We start from the raw sequence: 23166 nt of genomic DNA on the forward strand, positions 1-23166 counted from the left end.
GACAATATGTTCCTAAGGGAGTACTAATATTAAAAATTGGCCTTTTAGGTAGACATTTGCCATTGAAAAATTATTGTTCTCTCTTGATGCTCTCCTCCTCTCTTACAGAAATGCACACAAACTATGGAGTTTATAAAAACAATGCATATTAGTGTAAACTTTTACCTTTCTGCTGATGTTTCCCATGATGCTTCGGCATTTTAGGGTAATCTTCTAAATTAACGGAACACGTTTTTGAATGTCAGTTGCTTTTAAGGGTAACAAAAACTGTGAATCTCCACCATACATTTCCTTGTATCCATAACGAACGGTCCGATGTATCCCGATTCCTTCGAATCCTAAAAATTTCGTGCCAAACCGCCCAAAACCCCGCCGGTTTTTCGAGAAAATTTTGAATTTCGAAGAACACAAAGGATTAAAGTTGATATTAAATATCAATTCAAAGGCAATCACAGAATGGTCTCCAAGAAAAACCCCTATAGGGCCCGAACTTTCGTCTCCATCTCTCTCTCGTCTCTTTATTCTGCTTTATCTTTGTAGGGGTATATTGGGAATTGACTTGAAAAGCAGCACTTTATAAATGCGAAAATTGTTGCCCCCTTCGAAACGCTAGCCCTTCGTTCGCTCATCGCCCCCTTTTGTTTTTACCCATATTTCTCTCCCTCTCTCTCTCTAAACTTCTTTTTCTCTCGATTTTCAGATCCATAAGGTACTTATTCTCATTTATATCTGTGATTTCTTGCCCTATTCTGGTTACTCTTCCCATTTTTTATGTAGGGTTTACTGCTGCTATTTCGTTCTCGATTTTTTGGGGGTTTTTGGGTTTTTTTTTTCAGTGAAGAGATCTAATGCTGTTTTCTTATTTTTTGCAGAGGCAGGCTTCTACGTTTTGGGGTTGATTTTTTGGGTGGAGAGGACGATTTTGTGGGGTGAAAATGTCTGGAAAGGGAGCAAAGGGGCTCTTGATGGGGAAAACCCCAGCAGCGAACAACAAGGACAAGGATAAGAAGAAACCAGTTTCTCGCTCTTCTCGTGCTGGCCTCCAGGTAAGGCTTTAGTGCTTTATTGCTTGAGATTTCTTACGGTTTTCTTCTGGTTTTTTCCATATATTTTTATTGTATTTCAATTTTTCTTTGTGGTTTTTGGGTGAAGACTTTGTTAATATTTCTTCCTTTTTGGTTTCATCTTTGGTGTATTGGACTAGAAGCTGACTGATGTGTTTTCATTGCTTTTTCCTTCTGCTCTGCTTTTTTTTTTGTGCTTATCCTGTGAACTTGTTCTGTCATCTCAAGTGTAGATGCATAGTTATTCTGGAAGGGAAATGTATTATTTGGTGCATATTCTTAGTTATCCCTATGCTTGCTTTTTTCTTGTACGAATTTGAAGTCATCGTTGGTGTAACTTTGGATGAAAATCTGTTATTGCTTATCATTTATTTTTTAAATCTTTTACTAAAAAAATTGCATACCTTGCTGGAAAATTTGATGATATTTCACTTAATGTGGATTATGAGTTTGATTATTTTCTTTCTCAGACTTAATGAGAGTCTGGTTTACTTATTTCTGTCTTGATGGTATTTTATGATGGTTTGAACTATCTTGACTGTCATTCACTTAGTCGATTATTTGCTGAGTTCAGTAGCATCGCAATTTGTTAAAATTTTAGATGCTAATCATTTGAATACAATGGACTACAATTATGCTAGCAGAAATTTATGTGATCACCAATATACTCTCTCTCTCTCTCTCTCTCTCTCTCTCTCTCTCTCTCTCTCTCTCTCTCTCTCTCTCTCTCTCTCTCTCTCTCGTAATCCATGCAATATTCTCTGTTATTTTTTTCTGTACTCTAATCGCCAGGAGATTAGTTGTCAGTCCCTATCTGTGGAACCGATGAAGAAGTTACAATCTAGGACAGAGTATATAGTTTTGTCTGGTTTCACTATTCATAGGATTGAACTCAGTTTTTATTGATTGCATTCCCATAATTGTTACTTCTCTGGGTTCTTTTATTGCCTTGTTGAATTTGAAATTTTGTTTTGTACTATTGTGTAATTATTCATAAATTTGGTCATATGTTTTCTCGGTGTTATCAAATGTTTTCATGTTTTATTTTTTATTTTTTTGAATTTGTAAATGTTTTCATGCTATTTAATAATTGAACTTTTAATTTAGATAAATTGCATTTACTGGCTCTCAGTGTATTTACTGTATTTAGTTGATATGACCTGTTCATATGGTTCATATTATATCTTCTACCGAACCATATTTAGTCTAAATTTTACTTGGTTCATGGATTTCGATTTTTGTCTGTCTAATAATATGCTTTCTGCTTAGTAATTTGATACTTAACAAAGAAAATAAGAAATGAACATGTTTCTTACACTTATTGTTCTATGTCTTGTAGGCGTGTATTTCTGTCTGATAGTTTAGATAGTTGAAGTTTGTTTGTGTATATAAAAGCTTGTTTTCTCATTTTCTTTGGCAGCAAGTTCTTGGGTACTGTATAATTTCTTACCTCTTTACTTTTTTTGTAATTTGTAAACTTATGGTTATGTACTGAAATACTTTATTTGTTTCCATTTTTCCTGCTATGCTTGTAACTACAATGTTAGCGGTTTTAATATACTGAAAATTCATCGATGTCACTGGCAGACAGTAATAGACTACTTCCTGGCAAGCCTTTGTGATTATTGTGAATATCTTTCCCTCTACTTGAATATCACAGCATCTTAGAGATGTTTTTCATTAATCTTCATTTATTTCCATTAGACTTGGAAAATATTTAGAAACTATGTCATTGTGCTTACCAAGAATATTTTTTGTAGTAGTTTGTTTTGTTGGGTTGGGATGTTCATTGCAATTATGTGTGTGAGAGAGAGAGAGTACCTTTTGTAGTGTTTTGACCATGAATTCACATTTAATTTCAGTTCCCGGTGGGTCGTATCCACCGGCTTTTGAAGTCCCGAATCTCTGCAAATGGGAGAGTTGGTGCCACTGCAGCTGTTTACACAGCAGCCATATTGGAGTACCTGACTGCTGAGGTTTTGGAACTTGCTGGGAATGCAAGCAAAGACTTAAAGGTGAAGAGGATAACACCAAGGCATTTACAGCTTGCCATAAGAGGAGATGAGGAGCTTGACACCCTTATCAAGGGGACCATTGCAGGTGGTGGTGTCATACCCCACATCCACAAGTCCTTGATCAACAAGTCCTCCAAAGATTAGTGTCTCTCTCTATATCTCTCTCACATAGTTTGAACTGTTTTTCTCGGTGGACATAGGAGACCCTTTCTTCGATGCATTGCTACTTAGAGGAATTGACTCCCCCATTTTGCACTCTCTCACTCTATTAGTTGGTATCTAATATTTTCGCATGTATGAATTTAGGCACTGTGTTTTGCTTTTGTTTCATTGTTAACTTTTGGTTGATTTGAAGCAAGCCTGTCCATCCAAACCACCTGTGCAACCAAACCACTTGCTGTATTATGTTGAAGTTTCTCATGGGGATGGAAATATCAGTGATGGATGCTGTTTTCTTAGTACAAGGGATGGTAGTTTGTTATTGGAATGCTCAAGTCTCTTGTGCTTGTTGCCGTCTTTTGTGTTTATAGGTATAGATTTGTGATCATGGAGAGAGAGAGAGAGAGAGAGAGAGAGAGAGAGATGATATGCGAAGATCACAATAATATGTGAAGGTCACAATAACCCTTTGCCCTTTGAAGTGAAATTGGGTTGTTGGAGATATTCTGTTGACCGCGAGCAAAGTTCAAAAGACAATATTTTGAACTTTGTTACTTACGTATGGATGCTAGGGTAATTGTAAATATGTGATAATGCAGTATGTAATCTGTCTTTTAATTATTTTAGATGGATTGTCTACTTGTCTTTTTTATTTTTGTGGATGTGATTTTAGGTATTTGTTGACTTCTTTAGATGGTTAAATTTCCTTGTATATTTTTTATTTTTTTGGTTGTGATTTTCAGTTTTTTTTTACTTCTTTAGATGGTTAAATTTCCTTGTATATGATATTGTGATGGCTCAGATGATTGAACTTGTGCTCGAATATCCTTGGATGGAGATGTACATAACTTTGCATGGTGTAAAAGATGAGAATCATTCTAGGGCATCATGAAAAGACATTTTTTATCCTGAGGAGTTGTTTTTCTTTTATTTTATTTTTTATATATTTTTTTTGAAGCGTATTGGGAGTAATAGACCAATTTTCTCTAAAAAAATAAAGAAAATTTTCCACTTCAACTCTCATGTTTTGCCCGTGGCAACCTTTTCTCTTTCCTTTTCATAAGGCTCCATCTCAGTGTGATTTAAATTCATTCTCTTCGCTTCTATACTCTGTTTGATAATCCCATAGGAGTGACTTTAGTACGAGGTACTTCTTTGATGTTCTATTTGTTCTCTTTTTACATTGTTGCAAGACCTCCTTGATCTCAGGCTTATCTTTGACCCCTATTGCATTGCATTGTTTCGGAGGATATGCGGAAGATGCATCGTTTTCTCTGTTTAGATGATATTGGTTTAAAACCTTGATTCGGACTGTTTTGGGTTGTTGATTTGGGTAGGATTAGATGAATTCTCTGGTATGGGGTTTTTTTCTACAAAGATTTAACTTATTTATTGAATTAAAAAAGTAAAACAAATTAACAAAATGAATCTGGAGAAATTGGTTTATATGACCAATCCAGATTACCTGGTTTCTTGATAAACTAGTCTGGTTTTCAAATAGTATAGGTTGGGTCTAACAAAGTTCTACCAATTCCTTGTTTTGACAAGGTAACCATTGGGTGCCCTACCAAATCCCATTATTACCCCATTCAGATTCCTGGTTTTTAAAACATTGTAGTCGACCATGACTGTCGTATACATTGTTTATAGTAGTGTATACCTACTTTACAGGCACAGATCTCCTCAGCCTGTACAATCGTGTTAATTCCTGTGGTTCTCATTACACAGGTGCTTTCTCGTATGTTTTCAATCTGAGCTTTGTATTTTCAAGCACTTAATGCAATCAAAGACGTAATGGGTTACTGGTCGTATTCAGTTATGAAAGTACATCAATTTTTATTTGGCGAATTAACAGGACTCAAGATTATTTCATTACTTCCAAATTTGAATGCTTTCCAAATGAAATGGATCTGAAAGTCTAATAAAAGGTTTATGCTTGTATTCATCTCCTTGGTCTTTTATCTTAATTGATGCCACCGGTCTAGGAAAGGATAAATTACTACGTTTATTTGGAAGTTTGTTCTGCAAATAAGGTAGATTTCACTGATAATACAATCTATTTGCTAAGTAGTATGATTTGCATGCTTTTCTCATACAATCCCTGTGTAATTTCTTAGTGCCACGAAATACTATCTTAGATTGCTCATATGGGCTCGTTTTGCGAGCAAACATGCTTCACCACAATGAAATTTAAATTCATCTCCCTATAGGGAAATAACCATTTGGGTTTCACTTGAGCTATATGTTCCTCTGGCTTTTGCCGATTTCGATATAGGGTTGAAATCATGGGACCGACTCTCGCCTCGCCCGAAGTTCAGTTCGTGACCCAGCTGCTCCATGCATTGCCAATCCCAATTCTAAGTAACCAATGTCGGGCCAAAGTTAGAGGCCTAGGCCAGTATATGAGTAACCATGTCCGGCCAAAAATGACGACCTAGTCCGGGCCTGGCTCTACCCATTGCCATCCCTAAGAATAAGTAACCATTGCCAAGCTTTTTTGTCCTTTTTCTCCACCTCAAAGACTAATAATACATAACTAACATTTTATCATATATAATTAAATGCTTTATATTGGGCATAACCACCACAAATATAAATAACTGGTATATATTGGGCATAAGTACAACCAAACAACCAACGAAAGGTTATATGCTTAATTATCTTTTTCATTAAATCTTGCTAATGCTATGCCTATGAACAATTGACGTCGTGCATTTGCCTTGCGATGCCTGCAAAGAGTTAAAAGCCCAATAGTCATTTTCATATTTTGTTTACCTCATAATTTGGGTTTATCGAAATAAAAAGAAAATTTCTATGATCCTTTGGGCCAATGTATTACAAGTTGGTTTATGGGGCAAATACCTAATTATGGGGATATATACGGTTTGAAATTACTCCAATCAAATTTTATTCAATTGGCGATTTATTTAAATAAGAAATATGTTTACCATGGATCTCATTGTCCTACAAATGGACGGTCTAGTATTTTTCGAGAATTCATTTGGAGCATTTTTGAAGGTCCTGATGGAAATCTGTTTCTTAAGGTTGATCTCAGTGATGAATGAAGATGATTTGAGAGTTTTGGGGTCAAGCATCATCATTCATCACTGAGATTGACTATTTGTGCTGATGTTCATCGAAAATTCACTTGGAAATAATTTCATATTTTTTTTTTTTGGGAACGTTGAGGACAAACTATTTATCAAATGCGTAACTATTTTGTGGAAAATCGACTAGTTCTTTGGTTGTTTTTATTGAAAGATCTCGCCCTTGGTAATTATTGCTCTTGCTCTGATTTTGTGGGAGATCTTTAAAATTTTGATTTTAATTAGAAAGTTCTCCTAAACCTATAACAATTTTGAGAATTAATAATCCTCAAGGGACATATTTCACCTTTTCAAGCAGACCACTTGCACTTGCACATACATGCAATATTATTGAAATATATGTATTTTTTTTTGAAAATGTTGTCATGTTTTTGTGTGAGGTTTCAAAAAAATGAAAACATTTCATCATAATCACGTTGCGACATATCTCGTTTTCTGGTGAATCCTTGAGGAGGTTATTGTTCACGAAGTTTATAAGTTTTTATTTTTTGTTGGGAAATTCTCAACTTAATATTTTTCACAAAAAAAAAATAGAACCAAAAAATTATTAAAAGAAAACGAATTTCTCTCTCTCTTATTTATATATATATATATATATATATGGAAAATGACCATGTGAACCAGTGGGCTCACAAGAAAAACTGAGCTCAACGGCCCAGATTGAATTTGGGCCGATCTAACGATATATATATATATATATATATATATATATATATATATATATATAGAATTCAATGATTTGATAACAGATAACCCAATAGAAACCACTGGTCCCATAGAGACTAGTGAAATACCAACAGTTCCAATTCCTTCAGTTAATTTAATAAATAAAATAGTAGTACAAAAATGGTTTGTCAAAGTCAAAATCATTGTTGCTAAAAATTATAGTTTTGAAACATCAGCTCTTATCGATTCAGGAGCTGATCTCAATTGTATAAACGAAGGACTTGTACCTTCCAAATATTTTGACAAAACTACTCAAATATTAAATACAGCAGATGGTAGTAGATTATTTATCAAATATAAATTATCCAATGCCTCTGTATGTAATAATCACCAATGTATTGATACACCATTTATCATGGTTAAGGGATTAAGCCAATCAGTAATTCTAGGAGTCCCATTCCTAACATTGCTTTATCCTCTAACTATTGATGAAAAAGGAATTTCATCAACAATTCAAAATATTCCAATACAGTTTAATTTCATACATAAACCAAAACTAAAAGAATTAAATAATGTCAAAAGCCAATTACAAGGCAAAGAAAAATTTCTTTGCACTCTGAAACAAGAAATTAAATATAAAGTAATTGAAGAACAATTACAAATGCCTTCAATCCAACAAAAGATTCAAGCTATACAAAAACAAATAGAAACCTCAATATGTAGCGAACATCCTAATGCTTTTTGGGATAGGAAAAAACATAGTATTAGTTTGCCATATGAACCAACTTTCACTGAAAGTCAAATCCCTACAAAAGCTAGACCAATACAAATGAATACTGTTTTATTAGAAATGTGTAAAAATGAAATAGCAGAACTCCTACAAAGAAAGCTCATTAGACCAAGTTCTTCACCTTGGAGCTGTGCAGCTTTTTATGTTAACAAAAATGCTGAAAAAGAAAGAGGAGTTCCTAGGTTGGTAATAAACTATAAACCATTAAATAAAGTATTACAATGGATTAGATATCAAATAATTTGTATTTTGGAATTGTATTTCTACATTTCCATCTGAATGTCAACAGGAGTAGGTCTCTTATGATAGGGTAAGGCTGTTATGGGTTTCCAGTATTTCCCATAAGCTATTTTATTAATGGAATCCATTAGAGGTGTAGTATCCATAAAAGCTTTTTCTTGATTTTGGATTGTATCTTCTATTATAGGTTCTTCTTCTGTGAGCATCATAGTTTCATGCTCCGGTATGACAGCTTTACCTTTGTCAGATGACTCAGGTATCTGTGAAGTGATGGTAGATGGAGGAATATGGATTTGAGGTGAAGGTACTCCTTTTAAATCTAGTTGGGATAATTTGGAGATTAATTGATCCATAAGGGATTTATTATTTTCTCCAATGTGGAATTTATTCTTATTTAACTCAGGTGGTGGTTTAAATAATACTGATTTAGGAATGGGAGATATAGTAGGTTTTTCCTTGGATACTATTCTTTCTATTCTTTCAGTTTGCTTTCCAAGGGATTGTAGATATAGGTTTGTATAATTATTTTGTTCTACAATATGGGGTATGTACTCTTGTTTTTTATTGATTTCTTTAGGTATGGCTTTATATGGTGTAGCCACTATATCATAGAAGGAGGCAGAATGTACAGGCTCATTTTTCTTTGGAATGCCTGTTTTGAGGATAATACTTTTCTCCGGTGGATGAATACTAGCAGTTGTAGTACCATCAGTACTTATATATGTTTTTTCTTCTATGGTTTGAATTTTTTGAATTTTTTCAAAAGAGGGAATGGTAATATTTTTTTCTAAACATAGATCTTTTAACCAATGAAAAAATCCTATATTTAGTCTTTCTTTATGTAAAAATTTATTATATTTTTTATGTAGAAATACAATTCCAAAATACAAATACACGAACACAAGATGATATTGAGATAAACAGGAAGAGAAATTCTAAACAAAATATACCAAGTAGAAAATCAATTTCTCACAACCCAAATGTTATTATATTACCACCTCCTCCTAGTCATAGTCATCCATCTTCATCCAATAGTCAAATAAGTTCATCCAATTCAGGAATACAATTCCAAGGAACACATAGAACCAGAGATAATATTGTAATCCCAACATATACATCATCTCATCCTACAACTTCTAATACTGAACCCAGTATAGAAGAATTATATGACTTTCAAGTTTGTACTTTACAACTTGAAGAAGATGATCCGACTCAATATTCAGAAGAATATATAGCAGCCTATCTAGCCTCCAAGCTAGAAAGGAAACAAAGAAAAATAAATAAAGCTTTTATTAAAAAAGATTATTTATCAGAAGAACATAAAAATATATATATATAGAAAATGACCATGTGAACCAGTGGGCTCACAAGAAAAAATGAGCCCAACGGCCCAAATTGAATTTAGGTCGATCTAACGATCACGGATGCTCAATAGTGTTGGATTTTTTTTTTTTACAAATTCAAATCACTTGAAATTTTAGCCGTGTGTTAAATTTAGAAAAATATCAAAAAAATATTTTACATGATAAAACCTAACTAAAATTCCCCCGTAAAATTTCAATGGGTATTTTGGTTAAGTTATTTTGTGGATTAATTTTTTTTATATTTTTATTAGGTGCGCCTTGATGAGAAGAATATATGCCTAAAATTTTAAATGATTTGGATTTGTAGAAAAAAAATTAAAATTCAAACACTACCAAACATCGATGATCGTCAGATCGGCCCACATTCAATCTAAGCCGTTGGACTCATTTTTTCTTCTGCGACCACCGGTTCACAGGATCATTTTCCTCTCTCTCTCTATATATATATATATATTAGCTCCATTTAGAAAATAATTGAAACTGTCGTAAAATAGCTGATCCATTTAGAAAATAATTGAAACTGTCGTAAAATAGCTGATTCATGGAGACCAATTTTTCGAGCAACACCTCGATAAATTCTGCAACAAAATTTTAAAATTTCATGAAATAACATTCTTTGTATCTACTGTTGCAAATGCATGCGAAACATTGAATTTTGGTAATTTTCAGATGCTCTTGGCTGTGTGGAGTTATGCTTTGAGTCAGTAAATTTTAGGGAAATTATTAAAAATATCTTTTTATTGTAGAAATAAATCTTAAAATTTCAAAATCTTATTCATACCCTTTTTGAACTGTTTTTGTGCTTTTTTTACTAAATTACTCTTCATGATAGTCCTAGGCCCGTGAAGATACCACTGTTAACCCGTAACCATGATGGGGTTTAAGTCATGACGGTTCTGGCTAAACCATGAAGGTAGGTTAATATTTGGACCATAACAGTACTTGCCAAACCATGATGGCTCTGGGACCTAGTCAACTATTACCATATTTCTTCAAACGTGATTGGTCTATCTAACCACCACAACATGGTCCATGAAAGGGGTATCATGGTTGTGCAACGATTGTGGTTTGCATCACGGTTCTTTATTAGCTGTAGCCTAACATCACGGTTATGAATGTATAATGATGATTTAAATGGTAACTTCACATCACGGTTCTAGTAGAATCGTGATGATTTAAATGGAATATGACCGGGGTTTGGAACCTCTATAAGCCATCATGGTTTTGAGTGGGCATTGATGCTTTCAAGGACCTAAGATAATTGTGTATGAGTATTTTAGTTTAAAAAAATAAGACAGTCGTGAATGGGTATTTTAGTTTAAAAAATGAGAACAATAGTGAAATGGGTATGAATTAGGTTTTGACAAATTTGAGATTTATTTCTAATAACCTAAAAGTAAAAGAATATTTGTGATAATTTTTCTAAATTCTATAAAAATAAAATAAATATCAATTTTTTTTTTGTAAAATTTATGAGGAATAAATATGAAAGCAAAATTGAGGATAGTTACATAGACTCTTGTAACAAGGCTGCTTGAGCGCTGGATCGTCCATGGCGGCTGGTGGTTGTTGCCCAAATATCATTTCGCAGCTCATATCCTCGAAATCTATGTTCAGCAACAAATTTTTTTTAAAAAAAGAAATTTAAAATATGATACAAAGGGAAAAAGGATACTTTAATCCAAAGAGAGTAAACAACTTGAAAAAGGCAACCCAAAATTTGCTAAGGTCTCACAAATGCTTATATTTTTAAAATATTAAATATTTGTCGTGTTTCCTGACATGTCGATTAAAACAAGATACCATAAGCCCATTTCTAATGCCCCCATAACAGTATTTATAGCTATTAAACCTATGCTTCTCACTTTAATAACACCTACTCTTTGCAAAGGCGTGCATACTACGACTTATATGATCATTGCAGTAGTATAGTCATATGGGTGTCAACATTAGATGAAGAACCTGATTCCCGTAAATCCTAAGACTCATATGTAGATATGCGTCCCTTTTCTATGATCCATTTTTGACATAAATTTTAAACTTAAGTTTTTAGAAATATAAATATTTGACATGGAGATCATTAATGTATGAAACAAATAAACTTTAAAAGCTACAAAAGAAAGCTTTTTTGGCTGGTGGCATGTATTTTATTGAAGGACCACCGCTTTATGTTTATCTATAAAATAAATATATTATAGAAAAGTATATAATGAGACCATTTGCCTTGGCTACAAAGTAGCCACAATTAATCTTGACAATTAGATGTGAAATTGGGTGGTTGCATTTATTTCATTGACCATGCTCAAAGTTCAAAAGATATTTTTTTGAACTTTATGGCACAAATTTAACATTGGATGGTTGTAAGCAATTGTAACACACCCAAGCTATCAAATTTCACATTGGATGGTTGTAAGCAATGTATCAAAGGTAAATGATCTCAATATATACAAAATCCCATATATTATGCCTCCGAGGACCCAAATATAGGAGTGCATCCCTGATGCATAAACGACTACTCCTAAGATGAATGCGTCGGTGATAGAGGGTGAGTGCGTCCCACCAAACATTTCCTTGGAAATGTTATTGTCCTTGTCTTCCTCCATGGCCATAGATCCATTGGTTCAAGTGCTCACCACTATGACCTTCTATGAGCCACAATTACTCATAGCTTAGATATCTGATTTTAATAACTTAGAGTTAGTCATAAAGTTTAAAATTTTTTATTTGACCTTTTTGTTTTTTTGGTTTTTTAAGTGGGTGGATTAGTGGGGTTGTGGCACATACCACCCTAACCACCAATGCCTTTAGTCTGTTTGAAATTTGTTGGACTTTGACTCTTTTTTTTTGGATAATTTAGTTATGATGATAAGCTCCTAACCATTTTAAAAATTGTTAGTGATTTTTGAATACGTTAGGTGATATTGGAAGCCTAGACCTTAGTTGAGACTCAAATGGTGTTACCAACGCGACCCCAACCCATTCTGAAACGGACTTTGACTTTTGTAAAAGATACACTCATAACCGCCCAATTGAAATTTTATGGACAAAAGTGATTGCGACATCCTTGTGATAAATTTCGTATACTTTTCCTATATCTCTCTCTCTCTCTACCATTAATTTTTAGTACAAAGAGGCCATAATCACACTTGTCCGTTAGATTTTAAGTTGAGTGGTTGTAAGTGTGTCGTTGACTAGATTCAATGTTCAAAATAAAAATTTTCAAACTTCGTGACACATCCTAAATCATCCAAATTGACATCTAATAACTAGGAGTGATTGTGACCTCCTTGTAATAATGATAAATCGTCTCATAGAATATATATATACCGACGTGTGTGTTTAAGTTTACCGAAATTGGGGATAAGAGCCCGAAGAGTTGGATTAGACTATATTAGTAGGTGCAAGTATTTATATAATCATAAGGGTGATTTGAATACTTTTTGCAGTAGGGCATGCAAATAGTAAGGGGGCATTTTTGTCATTTTTCTGCTGAAAATTTCGAAAGTGGAGCTTATGACTACTTACTGGGGACCATGTTGACTGGGATTCCAAAAGAGTCCTTTAGGAATTTTTGAGATGGAAGTTTGCACATATTTACGCACATGCCTGCACAGTGTGTGGTCTCCAAAAACCTGAATTTTTCAGAAACAATTAAAATTTAGAACAGAAAAAAATGGATTTTTATACATCAATATTTCTATTTGTGCACATTATCCGAATTTTATTTTCCTAAGAAAAAAACAAATAAAAAGGCATCCATAATCGATAGAATTTGCTATTTGCTCTTAATAGTAGCATGAATTTTAAAGAGTCAATATCATTATTATCGTCCGAACCTTATCCTAACTATTTGAGGCCGGCTGATATAAGTTTGGAGTTCATATAAAAATTTGGCAAAATTTTATATTAGCTGCCTATTTAAAACAATCATCCTCCTTTATTTATTATTATTATTTTTTAACTTGGTACCGGCATGGCTGGCTTGGGACTAACTAAGGCAAAGTTAATTAAAAGTAGTCGATATGGTGAAATAATAAGCTAAGATTAAAATGAACTCTTGTAATTTCAGCATGATCCATGTCATTGTGGAAATCACAAACAACTAAAGTCCAATTCCATGGTAACAAATGCCCTTAATAAATAGCAGGGTGAAAATAGATTCAATTTTCTCTAATAAATTTTGGGTGAGCTTTACTTTCTTTTACTTGAGCTTTACCGCGTTTTGATGCAACGTTTTCAAAGGCAAACCTTGATATTTGTGCAATCCATGTATGAAATATATGCTGCTCCTACTCTCAGTCATTTGATTTGAATGGATAGCTGGGAAGTGCCAGCTTCCATGACAAAAACTCGCAAATCGATGACACCGACACTGATAATTATGAATTGAAATGAATAAATTTCAAGTGCTATGTCTTTCATATCTCGAAGTCTGATTTCAAGAGTTTACTAATCCACAATCAGCACCAAACTTTAATTTTTATAATTAGAAGTGGGAAATAGTTTGAAGCTATCGTAGGGATTTCTTTTGACATAAGAACTTCATTTTCTAATGAGATTTTCAGGTGCGACTTCAATTTTTATAATGAAGGCTACACCTTAGGCTGACCCACCCTTTGTTTATTGCCGAATCTTTGTGATGCTCACATTTTCTTTGTTAAAATGGAGGGAAATACCTGCATTTCTTGATGTGAACCACATTTTTCTCCTTTCTTCCTTCCACTTCTGTTTCCATGACCTGCAATCTCAAAATAGAGAGCGAGAGAGTTTAGAAACTCGGCAGCCTCAGTCTATTGCCAAGACTAGTTTCAGTACCAAATTTGCCGGGTCGCCCTTGTTAATAATTCTTAAATACTCAAATTTTGCCAAAAAGCACTGTTATATTTTTTTGGGTAAGAAAAAAAAACTCTGTTATATGGTTTAGAAATATGTTTTTATATGATTTTGTTGTTTCTTATGATGACTTGAGAACTTTTTTTTATACAAATTCTAATTTTTTTACTCCTTTTTCTAATTTTTCTGAAATATAGCAAGGTAAAAATAAAAAGTGTACAACCTTTTCCTCTTTAATAGAATTTTAGCGAATTCTATCACTTACTTCATTTGTTTTATTTTAATTATTTTAAACAAAATTTTTACCTTTTTTTTTTTTTTTTTGAATTTTTGGGCTTGTACAAAACTCAACCGAATCGGACTAGGCTCAACTGAGTGCCTTGGCTTTGGCCAGGGCTGACTCGCCCAAGCCGAGTTTTATAACATAGAGAGAAACTGTTTTTCGGCAATTAGGGATATACCTTTGAAATCTTAGACATTTTCTTTACTTTATTAACAAATTCAAGATGAAAATAAAGAAAATAACAAATGGATGAAATGCTACCTTGCAGTTTCCAACTAGCCAGGAGAACAGTATGGGGGTGGTGAAGGCGAAAATCTCCCTACTGAATCTTTTTGAGGGAGGAAAAATTGCTCTCATCTGCTAGGCATCAAACCACACCATTCCTCAAAATCTTCAAATAAAGCTCTTAAAAGTTAGAATCCTACTTATCTTTAAGAGTGGTTAAATTCTTTTTGTTTCTTTATGAATTTGTACTTTTTTTTTTTTTTGAAAAAAAAGTTTATATAAGGTTGCAACTTAAAAATGTGGAATTAAGGTGTACCTCAAAAATCCATCATAAAAGGGTGTTTTGATTTTGGAAAACCCTTTAATTGATCATCTCAACATTGAGATGTATGAATATAAGAAGGAAACAAGATTCCAAGACCTAAAAATAGTATCATATTATCTGAACTGTCTATTTTCAAGATTTTCAAGTGTTTATAAATTTATTTGATTTGAACCACTTTTAGAGTTTAATATTTTATAATTAGAGATGAAAATAGATTCTCAAGCCATTCTAAGAAATTTTGATACCAAAATTATACTTACGAAAAAATTTGGAGGGGCTGATTGTTTAAGGTTGCAACTTTATACAAAATACACCCTATTTTTTCTTTTATTGATGGCAATTATGTGTTTTAGTTACTCAACAATAAACCGGTATGTGAAATATAGAGGTCCCATGGGGTTATATCGTGCATTTGGTCCTATACCTAGAAAATTTACTCATGCATGGAACCTAGATCTTCCTCAAAATGTCGTTAGTGTATCATGAGATCAATTATAAAAATTGAAAACTGTTTTTTTTTTTGGGTAATTAAATTGAAACTGTTTTTGGATACAAATGTTTGCCCTCCAGATGGCTTGGATTCAACGTTGGAGCATTCGGTTCCAAAACTATTTTTATTCTGACTAATAGTTGAGTTATAACCTTAACTATAGGAAAAATCCAATGATCGCTTGCTGAGAGTTGAATTATAACCTTGCCGTAGGAAAACATTTATCCTTAGAAACTGCAGCAAGATGGATATATATATGGGTGTGGTTTGTATAAGATTGAGGTTCTAAACCATCAAAGAGGCACCTTCAAATAGCGTCCGAAGATGTATTTTAATTACCAAAAATCTTTATGATGGTTTGAAAATTCATTTCCATATCTAATTATATAATCTAAAGCTTCAAAAATTGTGTAGATCAAGTAGATCTATGAATATTTGAAAATCATAAAAATCGACAATCTAGATAATGCCTTACAAAATGCACTATTTCTAAGATTTGAAGTCCATTTTTTTTTTTCAGTCCATATATCTCAAGGTCTAGATGATAAGATTTTAGATTTTTTTGACATTGAAACAACTTTTGAGGTATATATATATAAAGATAGAGAGAGAGTTACGAGAGCCATGATTTGTTTGGGAAAAGCTTTCTGTAGGGAGAGGATGACTAGTTGTTGCTGATGGATCGGACTGAAGTTTCGAGAGACCGTTGCAGCCGCCTCAACCAGGCTCTCGTACCCTTTCTTATCATTTCTCAAACCTTCAAAAAAAAAAATGAACAACAGAATTAGAAATATCAAACAAGTCATCCCCAGTACTGATATCAGGAGATTCATTTACAGATACTCAAGGCTTTTTACTTCACTGTTTAACATTTTATTTTTTTTGCCAAAGGTGTCAACATTTGAAATTTAACCCAATCCCTTGTTCTACTTGTAAAAAGTCCACCAATGTACACATCATGATATATCAGAAATTAATAGAGAATCCATTTTCAACTTTGTAATTGTCAAACAATATGGTAATATCTGGGTCAGGTGCCGCTTACGTACTTTCCCAGATTCTCTTTATTTCGGTCATGTACCAGGTACTTTTAAGTAAATTCAAAACAACTGGTGGGTAAAATGATTCATAATTTGATTAGAGCGTATCCATCACACCATGTTGTAGGTTTATAAATATGAAAAAAATTATATAAGGTTGTAATTTTATTTATGGAAGTAAGGTAACAATAATCTAAACCATATATTTATTTGGACAATGTAGATTTAACACTGGCTTAAAACGATATCATTTTTTGATGTTCTCTCAAAAGACATGTCACACTTATACCCTCCACTAAAAGTATGCAGTGTAGAAAGTTACAACCTATTTACAAGTAAACTTGTAGTCTTAAACAAATTGTACCCAAATGAATAATACTCATAGGATATAGTGAATATGACTATCACACGACGAGGCCTTTTGTAAGGTGTCAACCTTAAACAATCAAAGTAAGATGCACCTCTAAATCTTGTTCAAAGATGTAATTTTGGTGTCGGAAACCTTTACAATGATCTAAAATGTATTTTAAGACCAACTTATGAACTTTAAACAATGGTGTAAGATCGAACAAATCGATAAATAACTGAAAATTTTGAAATAAACGGCTTAGATAATGTATTACAAGATGCACCTCTTTTAGAACTTGAATTTTTTTTTTTCTTCTTCTCATATCTATACATCTCGAGTCCATTGTAGAGTTTTTTGTTATTGAAACAACATTTTAAGTAGATCTTTGTGGTGAACTTTATTTTTATAGTATAAGGTTGACACCTTATGTAAACTTTTTCCTTCATTTAACAACAAATTTTAGATTTTTTTTTCCCTCTCCTTACAAAAGCAAGAAACTTTGTTAAGGGGAAGAAAAATAAAAAACAAATTTTTACTAATTTAAAGTAATAGAGTTAAGAATAATTAATCATGATACAATAGAGTCCTATTAAACGAGTTTTTTGCATTCGTATGATGAAAATAAGCTTTTTCATTTTCATGATTTCTTGTTTTAAGTTTTTTACAGGCAATAAGAAACCTATATTCTTATTTCTTAGAGGAAATTGATGGAATAATTCCCCAATATTTTTGATATTTTAAAGAAGTCGTGTGTATTTTCTATTTCATGCTCAACTACTTTTCTTTGTTAATTCCCCAAATACCCCTAATCGGAATTCTAACGCCGGAACTAAGGTCCTTTTTTTTTTTTTAAGTGAAAGGCAGATACAGACATTGGATGTTTGAACAAGTTTTCTTTGAGCTGTGCCGCTTTAGACGTCTGAACCTATTTTTTAATAAAGGGTGATGGTTTATATAAAGCTGAGGTTATAAACAATCAAAGTAAAATGCACCTTTAAATAGCGTCGAGAAATGTGGTTTTAATACTAGAAATCTATGTGATAGCCTTAAAATATATTTTCATATCTATTTATAAAATTTAAAGCTTAAAAACTAATGTAGATTGAGCCGATCTATAAAAACTTAGAAATCTTGAAAATTGATGGTTCAAAAATGCATTGCAAGATGCACTATTCCCAAAACTTGAAATTCATTTTTTCTCGTATCCATGTATTAATTTGAAGATATTTAAACATCAAAACTACATTTTCTAATGAAATTTCCGAGGTGCCCCTAATTTGATTGTTTAGAGCCTCGAACTTATATAAACCATTTTCCTTAATAAAAAAAATGAAAAGGATGCAGCAGGGTTTGGACACTCAATATCCTATTTTTGACGATTTTCTTGGTGAATGACTGGTGGAGACTCGAGACATTGTCCGAACTTGCCTTTCATTCGAACAATCACAAGTGTGACATCCGATGTTTGAATCCACCCGATTTTTGTGTGGAAGTTATGTTCACACATTAGATATTTTAACAAGCCCAATTACAAAAGCAATTAGTCTAAACATCCCTGTTGAAACTGCCACTCAAAAAAGACCCAACGTTTGGGAATAGTAAAACATGAAAATGTGGAACTTTAAGTGTAAAATAGAAAATATATAAGGCTTTCTTTTAACATACAAATTTTTATTTAGGGTGAGGTTTGTATATAGCCGAAGCTTTAAACAATTAAAGTAAAACGCACTTTCAAATAGAGTTGAGAAATGTGGTTTCAATACTGGAAATCTTTGTGATAGCCTTAAAATATATTTTCATCTTTAATTATAGAATTTAAAGCTTCAAAAAATAGTGTAGATCGAGCAGATCTATGAAAACTTGAAAATCTGGAAAATTGACGGTTCAAAAATGCATTACAAGATGCACTATTTCTAAAATTTGAAATCAATTTTTTTGTCATGTCCATGCATATTGATGTCGAGATTATCAATTTGACGATATTTAGGCATCAAAACAACCTCTTCTAGTGAAATTTTTGAGGTGGGCTCTAACTTGATTGTTTAGAGCCGCGACTCCATATAAATTTTTTCCTTTTATTTATAAATTACCCTTTTTATTACTCATTGTTTAAAAAATCATCATCATCATCCGAGCTTTATCTCAGTAATTTAATATCGGCTGTATGAATCTTGTCATGTCATTTCGCTCCATCAAAGGCCATACCCTTAGTCAGACTATAAGTCATAACAACTATTATGACTAATTTCATCCATATCCTTTTGGGTATTTCCCTTGCCCATTTAAGACTTTCTACTCAAGCCAATCACCCCTCAAAACCGATATTCTAAGTTGATCCTGACCTGAATCTATTTTCCCTCACCTTATCGCCTATTTGAACTGCCACTAAGTTTTCTTGGATGTATTCTTTCAGGATTGTATCTTTGCTTGTCTTGACACTCATTTGTCTCAACTTCCTCATCTCCAATACACTGATTAGATGGATATGTTGTTTCTTGACTGCCATATTCTGTTGCATAAAATATTGCTGGTCTTACAACCATCCTATAGAACTTCCCCTTTAGTTTTTTTGAAATGCGATGATCACATAATACTCTACGTTGTCCATGTAGCTCTAATTCTATGCATGAAATCATCCTCAATATTTCCATTCTCATGGATTTCGACCTAGGATATTGAAAATAGTATCTTTTAGGCACTTGCGAGCCATTAATCTTGACTAATTTATCCTTTCTACGCCTATTATCGCTAAACTTGTATTCCACATATTCTGTCTTAGTCTAACTGATTTTAAGACCTTTAGACTCTAGAGCATCTCTCCAAAGTTCTAACATTGTGTTAGTGTTATCTCTACTCTCATCGATCAAAGTGATGCCATTTAAAAACAACATACACTACAAGTATCACATCCTGTAGATGCCACTTAACTCTCATCTATAGCCAAAAGAAAAAGATATGGGCTCAACGCTGACCCCCTGATGTAAGTCTACTGTACTGAAAACTTATTGGTCTCCCCATAAGGTGCCATTAAACTAGTTAGTACTCCTTCGTACGTATCCTCCACTATGTCAATATATCATCTAGAGACTTATTTATTTTCCAACACCCACTAAATTAACTCTATAGGTACCCTATTGTATGCTTTCTCTGAATCAATAAAAATCGTATAGAAGTTTTTTATCTTCTTCCTAAACTTCTTCATTAATTGCTATAATAGGAAAATAACCTCGATGTTTGACCTTCTTGACATAAAACCAAACTGATTTTCTGATACACTGGTTTCATGCTGTAGTCATTGCTCAGTCAATCTCCCACCACTTTATAGAGTAGCTCGTAAGTTGATCCATCCGTAGTTCGTAAAAACTATGTACATCTTCTTTTCTCTTATAAATGGGTACTATACTATTTTTTCTCCATCCATCTTGCATTTTCTTTGTTCTTAAAATCTTGTTGAGCAACTTGACTAACTAAAATATGTCAATTTCTCCTATACACTTCCAAACCTCTATTGGTATACCATCAGGTTTTAAATATTTTGTTATCTTAATCTTTCTCAAGGCTTCTTTTTACTTCCGATATCGAAATTTTAAGAATGTATCTATGACTTATGACTTCATTTATGTCAAGGGTTTTTCCTCACTCATTGTTTAAAAAATAACTCAAATAAATAAGATGTTTAAAAATAATGTGGGTCAATTGTGAAACAGAAGGAATATAGCTGATAAAATATTTTCAAAGAAAATATACAATAATATTATTAACATTTAGTAGAATGATCTCACAATTATTTTCGGCCATTGGACACGAATTTGGGTAGTTAGAGATGTGTCTTTGACTTTATTCGAATCCAGATTTTAATTTTAGACTTTCTTACGTACACCTGATTGTCAAATTTACTAGGGTGAATCTCACTTGTTTGTATGAAAAGCAAATAGTATTATAGAGAAAAATCCCTTCCGGGAAATTGCGGTTTAAGATTTCGCCGAAATACCGTCCAATTTAGGTAATAATCGGCCGAAATATGATGTGAGGCTGACGTGCTTATGTACGTGTCTGCCACCGACTCAGGGATGTCCGCCATTAGGAGCCGAAAAAGAGTGTAATTGGAAGCTTTGTCGGAGATTTCGGTGGAATTCGCGTAGTTGGTTGGCTGATAATCGATAAGAGCTTGGGCCATAAAAGACTAATGAGAAATTGCACACTACCACGACAATCAAATTAAAACCAGTTTCATGAGAGAGCGAGAGAGAGAGAAAAATAATGAACTTAGGACTTTGGAACATTTGGAGAGAGAGAGATTTAGGTGGACAAGAAAATAGTCAGGAAATCGGCAAAAAAAAAAATAAGGTGAGCTATGGAATCGTGAATCTTTTGGATTTTGTTCAAAAAATCGAATATATAAAGTTTACACAATATAGGACCATGATTTGCAGCTATTGTATAAATATATTAAACAATAATTTTATAGCCTTACTAGTATCATTAGAGTAAGGCTTAACAATTTTTTATTGAAACTTTCAATAAATCCAGCAATATGCTTGCTCTATTGTCACGTCATAAAACATATCGTCCATTCATTGTAAGCACAAAATGAAACAACAACCATATTAAACAAAAGAACTTATTAGCAAATATCAAGAATTGTAAACTAAGGTATAATATTATTTTCAAACAAAAAACAAAAAACACCCCAGCTAATTAAAAGAAAACACAAAGACCCAAATATGTAAAATAGTGATCCATCCAAAATGCTATGTTGTATACACCAATAAAATACAAAAAAAGAAAAAGAAAAAAATATTAATAAACCTTTTCTATGCATAATGTCGCACTGAATTTTTAGCTACCTAAATCTTTAGGTGTCATTGAATATCTCTTGATAATGAACCTTATGGGCTAAAAGAAACAAAAAAAAAAGAATTTTCAATACGTTTTCTTGTAATTTTACCTATTATTTTAAGATATACAGTTGTTTTAATTACGTTTTCTTGAGGAATATATTCCCCGTCCGTTTTCGTAATCTTTTTTTTTTTAAGGGAATTTATTCGTGAAATTTTTTATGGAACTTTTTGTTAAATCAAGAGTTTTAATTTACTCGTGCTGTTAATGTACTTATCTTAATACTAGAATTCAATAATATTAAGTTAACGAAGAAATAAAGTTATAGGAAAGAATTTTTATTTATTTTTTGACAAAAAGATAAAATAGGGATTTATATCAGTTCCATTAAAAAAACACGATTTTTTAAAAGACTCAGAGTTCTAAAGGTATTTTTAAAAATAAGAAACTTTTTGAAAAAATTGTATTTTAAACGGCGACTTGCTGAATATTGGGAGAGAGAGGGTTTGTTTTGAAACTTGAGCTAAATTTATCGTTTTTTGTTTTGGCATAAGAGCAAAGGTGTATAATTACACTATGGTTTGAAGAGAGAGAGAGAGAGAGAACCAATATGTTCAAAACTAAGCCAGGGACAGACAGAGATAATTAAAATTCTTTAGTTTAGAGAAATTTTGTTCTTTTTGCGGAGAAAATAATGTGTCTAATAGAGAGAGAGAGAGAGAGAGAGAGAGAGGGGGGGGGTTATTTTCAAGCGTTTGCTAAAGTTTTAGAAGAAAAAAATTAATTAGGGTAGGGGGGAAGAGAGAGAAGAAACCAGTGATGGCTTGGATGCTAGTAGAGAGATGATGAATGGCAAGGCGATGGAAGCAGTTGTCCTTGTACACCGTCATCTCCTTCTCCCTTGGCACCTCGCTAGGTTTCATCAAAACTCCAACAATTCTCGGCATGTGGCTTAGATTCCGGCGAACTCTCAATTCTGACCCACTTTTCACAGGCCCTCCCTTCACCATAACTTTGCAGCCATGGGTAGAGAGAGACGCAGGTCTCCAGCGTAAATGTAAAACCTCCGTTTCCATTGAGAAAGGATGAGAGTTACACAAATGCATCATATTTTGGATAACAAGGAGGTTTGTTTAGAGAGAGAGAGAGAGAGAGAGAGAGAGACGGAAGGAAGGATAACAACAAACCTAAAGCATGAAGACTATTCTCCTTCTCTCTAAGAGGAATCATGCACATCTCATGCTCTCGCCTAAGAGGAATCATGCACATCTCTCTCTCTCTCTCTCTCTCCCTCTTTTTATAATAACAACAAACGCTCGCATGAGGAGTATTTTCCTTATTGCAATGGGGAATCTCTCTCTCTCTCTCTCTCCGGGG

At 33.1% G+C, this 23166-nt stretch overlaps 2 protein-coding genes across 17 annotated transcripts; one reads left to right on the top strand and one right to left on the bottom strand.

The window, feature by feature from the left end:
• Window positions 1-591: 591 nt before the first annotated feature.
• Window positions 592-3566, top strand: LOC18433467 (putative histone H2A variant 3). 2 transcript variants are annotated; one of them, XM_088861680.1, is made up of 3 exons: window positions 592-709; window positions 873-1046; window positions 2927-3566. In XM_088861680.1, exons 2-3 carry the CDS (start codon window positions 936-938, stop codon window positions 3221-3223), a joined length of 408 nt encoding a protein of 135 aa, XP_088717806.1. In that variant the 5' UTR covers window positions 592-709; window positions 873-935; the 3' UTR covers window positions 3224-3566. The 2 variants fall into 2 exon arrangements, with proteins under 2 accessions (XP_088717806.1, XP_088717807.1); XM_088861681.1 differs by having other exon boundaries at window positions 706-773.
• A 2201-nt stretch (window positions 3567-5767) lies between these two features.
• Window positions 5768-23056, bottom strand: LOC18421858 (beta-carotene isomerase D27, chloroplastic). 15 transcript variants are annotated; one of them, XM_088861669.1, is made up of 7 exons: window positions 22977-23056; window positions 16179-16318; window positions 14783-14878; window positions 14082-14143; window positions 12931-13037; window positions 10917-11012; window positions 5768-5967 (listed from the first exon to the last, which is right to left on the bottom strand). In XM_088861669.1, exons 1-7 carry the CDS (start codon window positions 23050-23052, stop codon window positions 5930-5932), a joined length of 615 nt encoding a protein of 204 aa, XP_088717795.1. In that variant the 5' UTR covers window positions 23053-23056; the 3' UTR covers window positions 5768-5929. The 15 variants fall into 15 exon arrangements, with proteins under 15 accessions (XP_088717795.1, XP_088717790.1, XP_088717802.1 ...); XM_088861664.1 differs by having other exon boundaries at window positions 22604-23056; XM_088861665.1 differs by lacking the exon at window positions 5768-5967 and adding an exon at window positions 9007-9296.
• Window positions 23057-23166: the final 110 nt, after the last annotated feature.

The sequence above is a fragment of the Amborella trichopoda genome, chromosome 3 (genome assembly GCF_054954075.1).
Source record: "Amborella trichopoda isolate Santa Cruz 75 chromosome 3, AtrichopodaSantaCruz75HAP2 v2.0, whole genome shotgun sequence".
NCBI classification, from domain to species: Eukaryota; Viridiplantae; Streptophyta; class Magnoliopsida; order Amborellales; family Amborellaceae; genus Amborella; species Amborella trichopoda.

Bases quoted from the DNA above. Each gene is read 5' to 3' on its own strand.
- LOC18421858 (XM_088861663.1), bottom strand. From the start codon at position 22,898: ATGATGCATTTGTGTAACTCTCATCCTTTCTCAATGGAAACGGAGGTT. The intron at 14,144-14,782 runs GTAGCATTTCAT...TTGAGATTGCAG, and splicing joins GGCTAGTTGGAAACTGCAAG to GTCATGGAAACAGAAGTGGA. The intron at 13,038-14,081 runs GTATTTCCCTCC...TGAAAAATTCAG, and splicing joins GTTCACATCAAGAAATGCAG to GTTTTTGGAGACCACACACT.
- LOC18433467 (XM_088861680.1), top strand. From the start codon at position 936: ATGTCTGGAAAGGGAGCAAAGGGGCTCTTGATGGGGAAAACCCCAGCA. The intron at 1,047-2,926 runs GTAAGGCTTTAG...ATTTAATTTCAG, and splicing joins CTTCTCGTGCTGGCCTCCAG to TTCCCGGTGGGTCGTATCCA.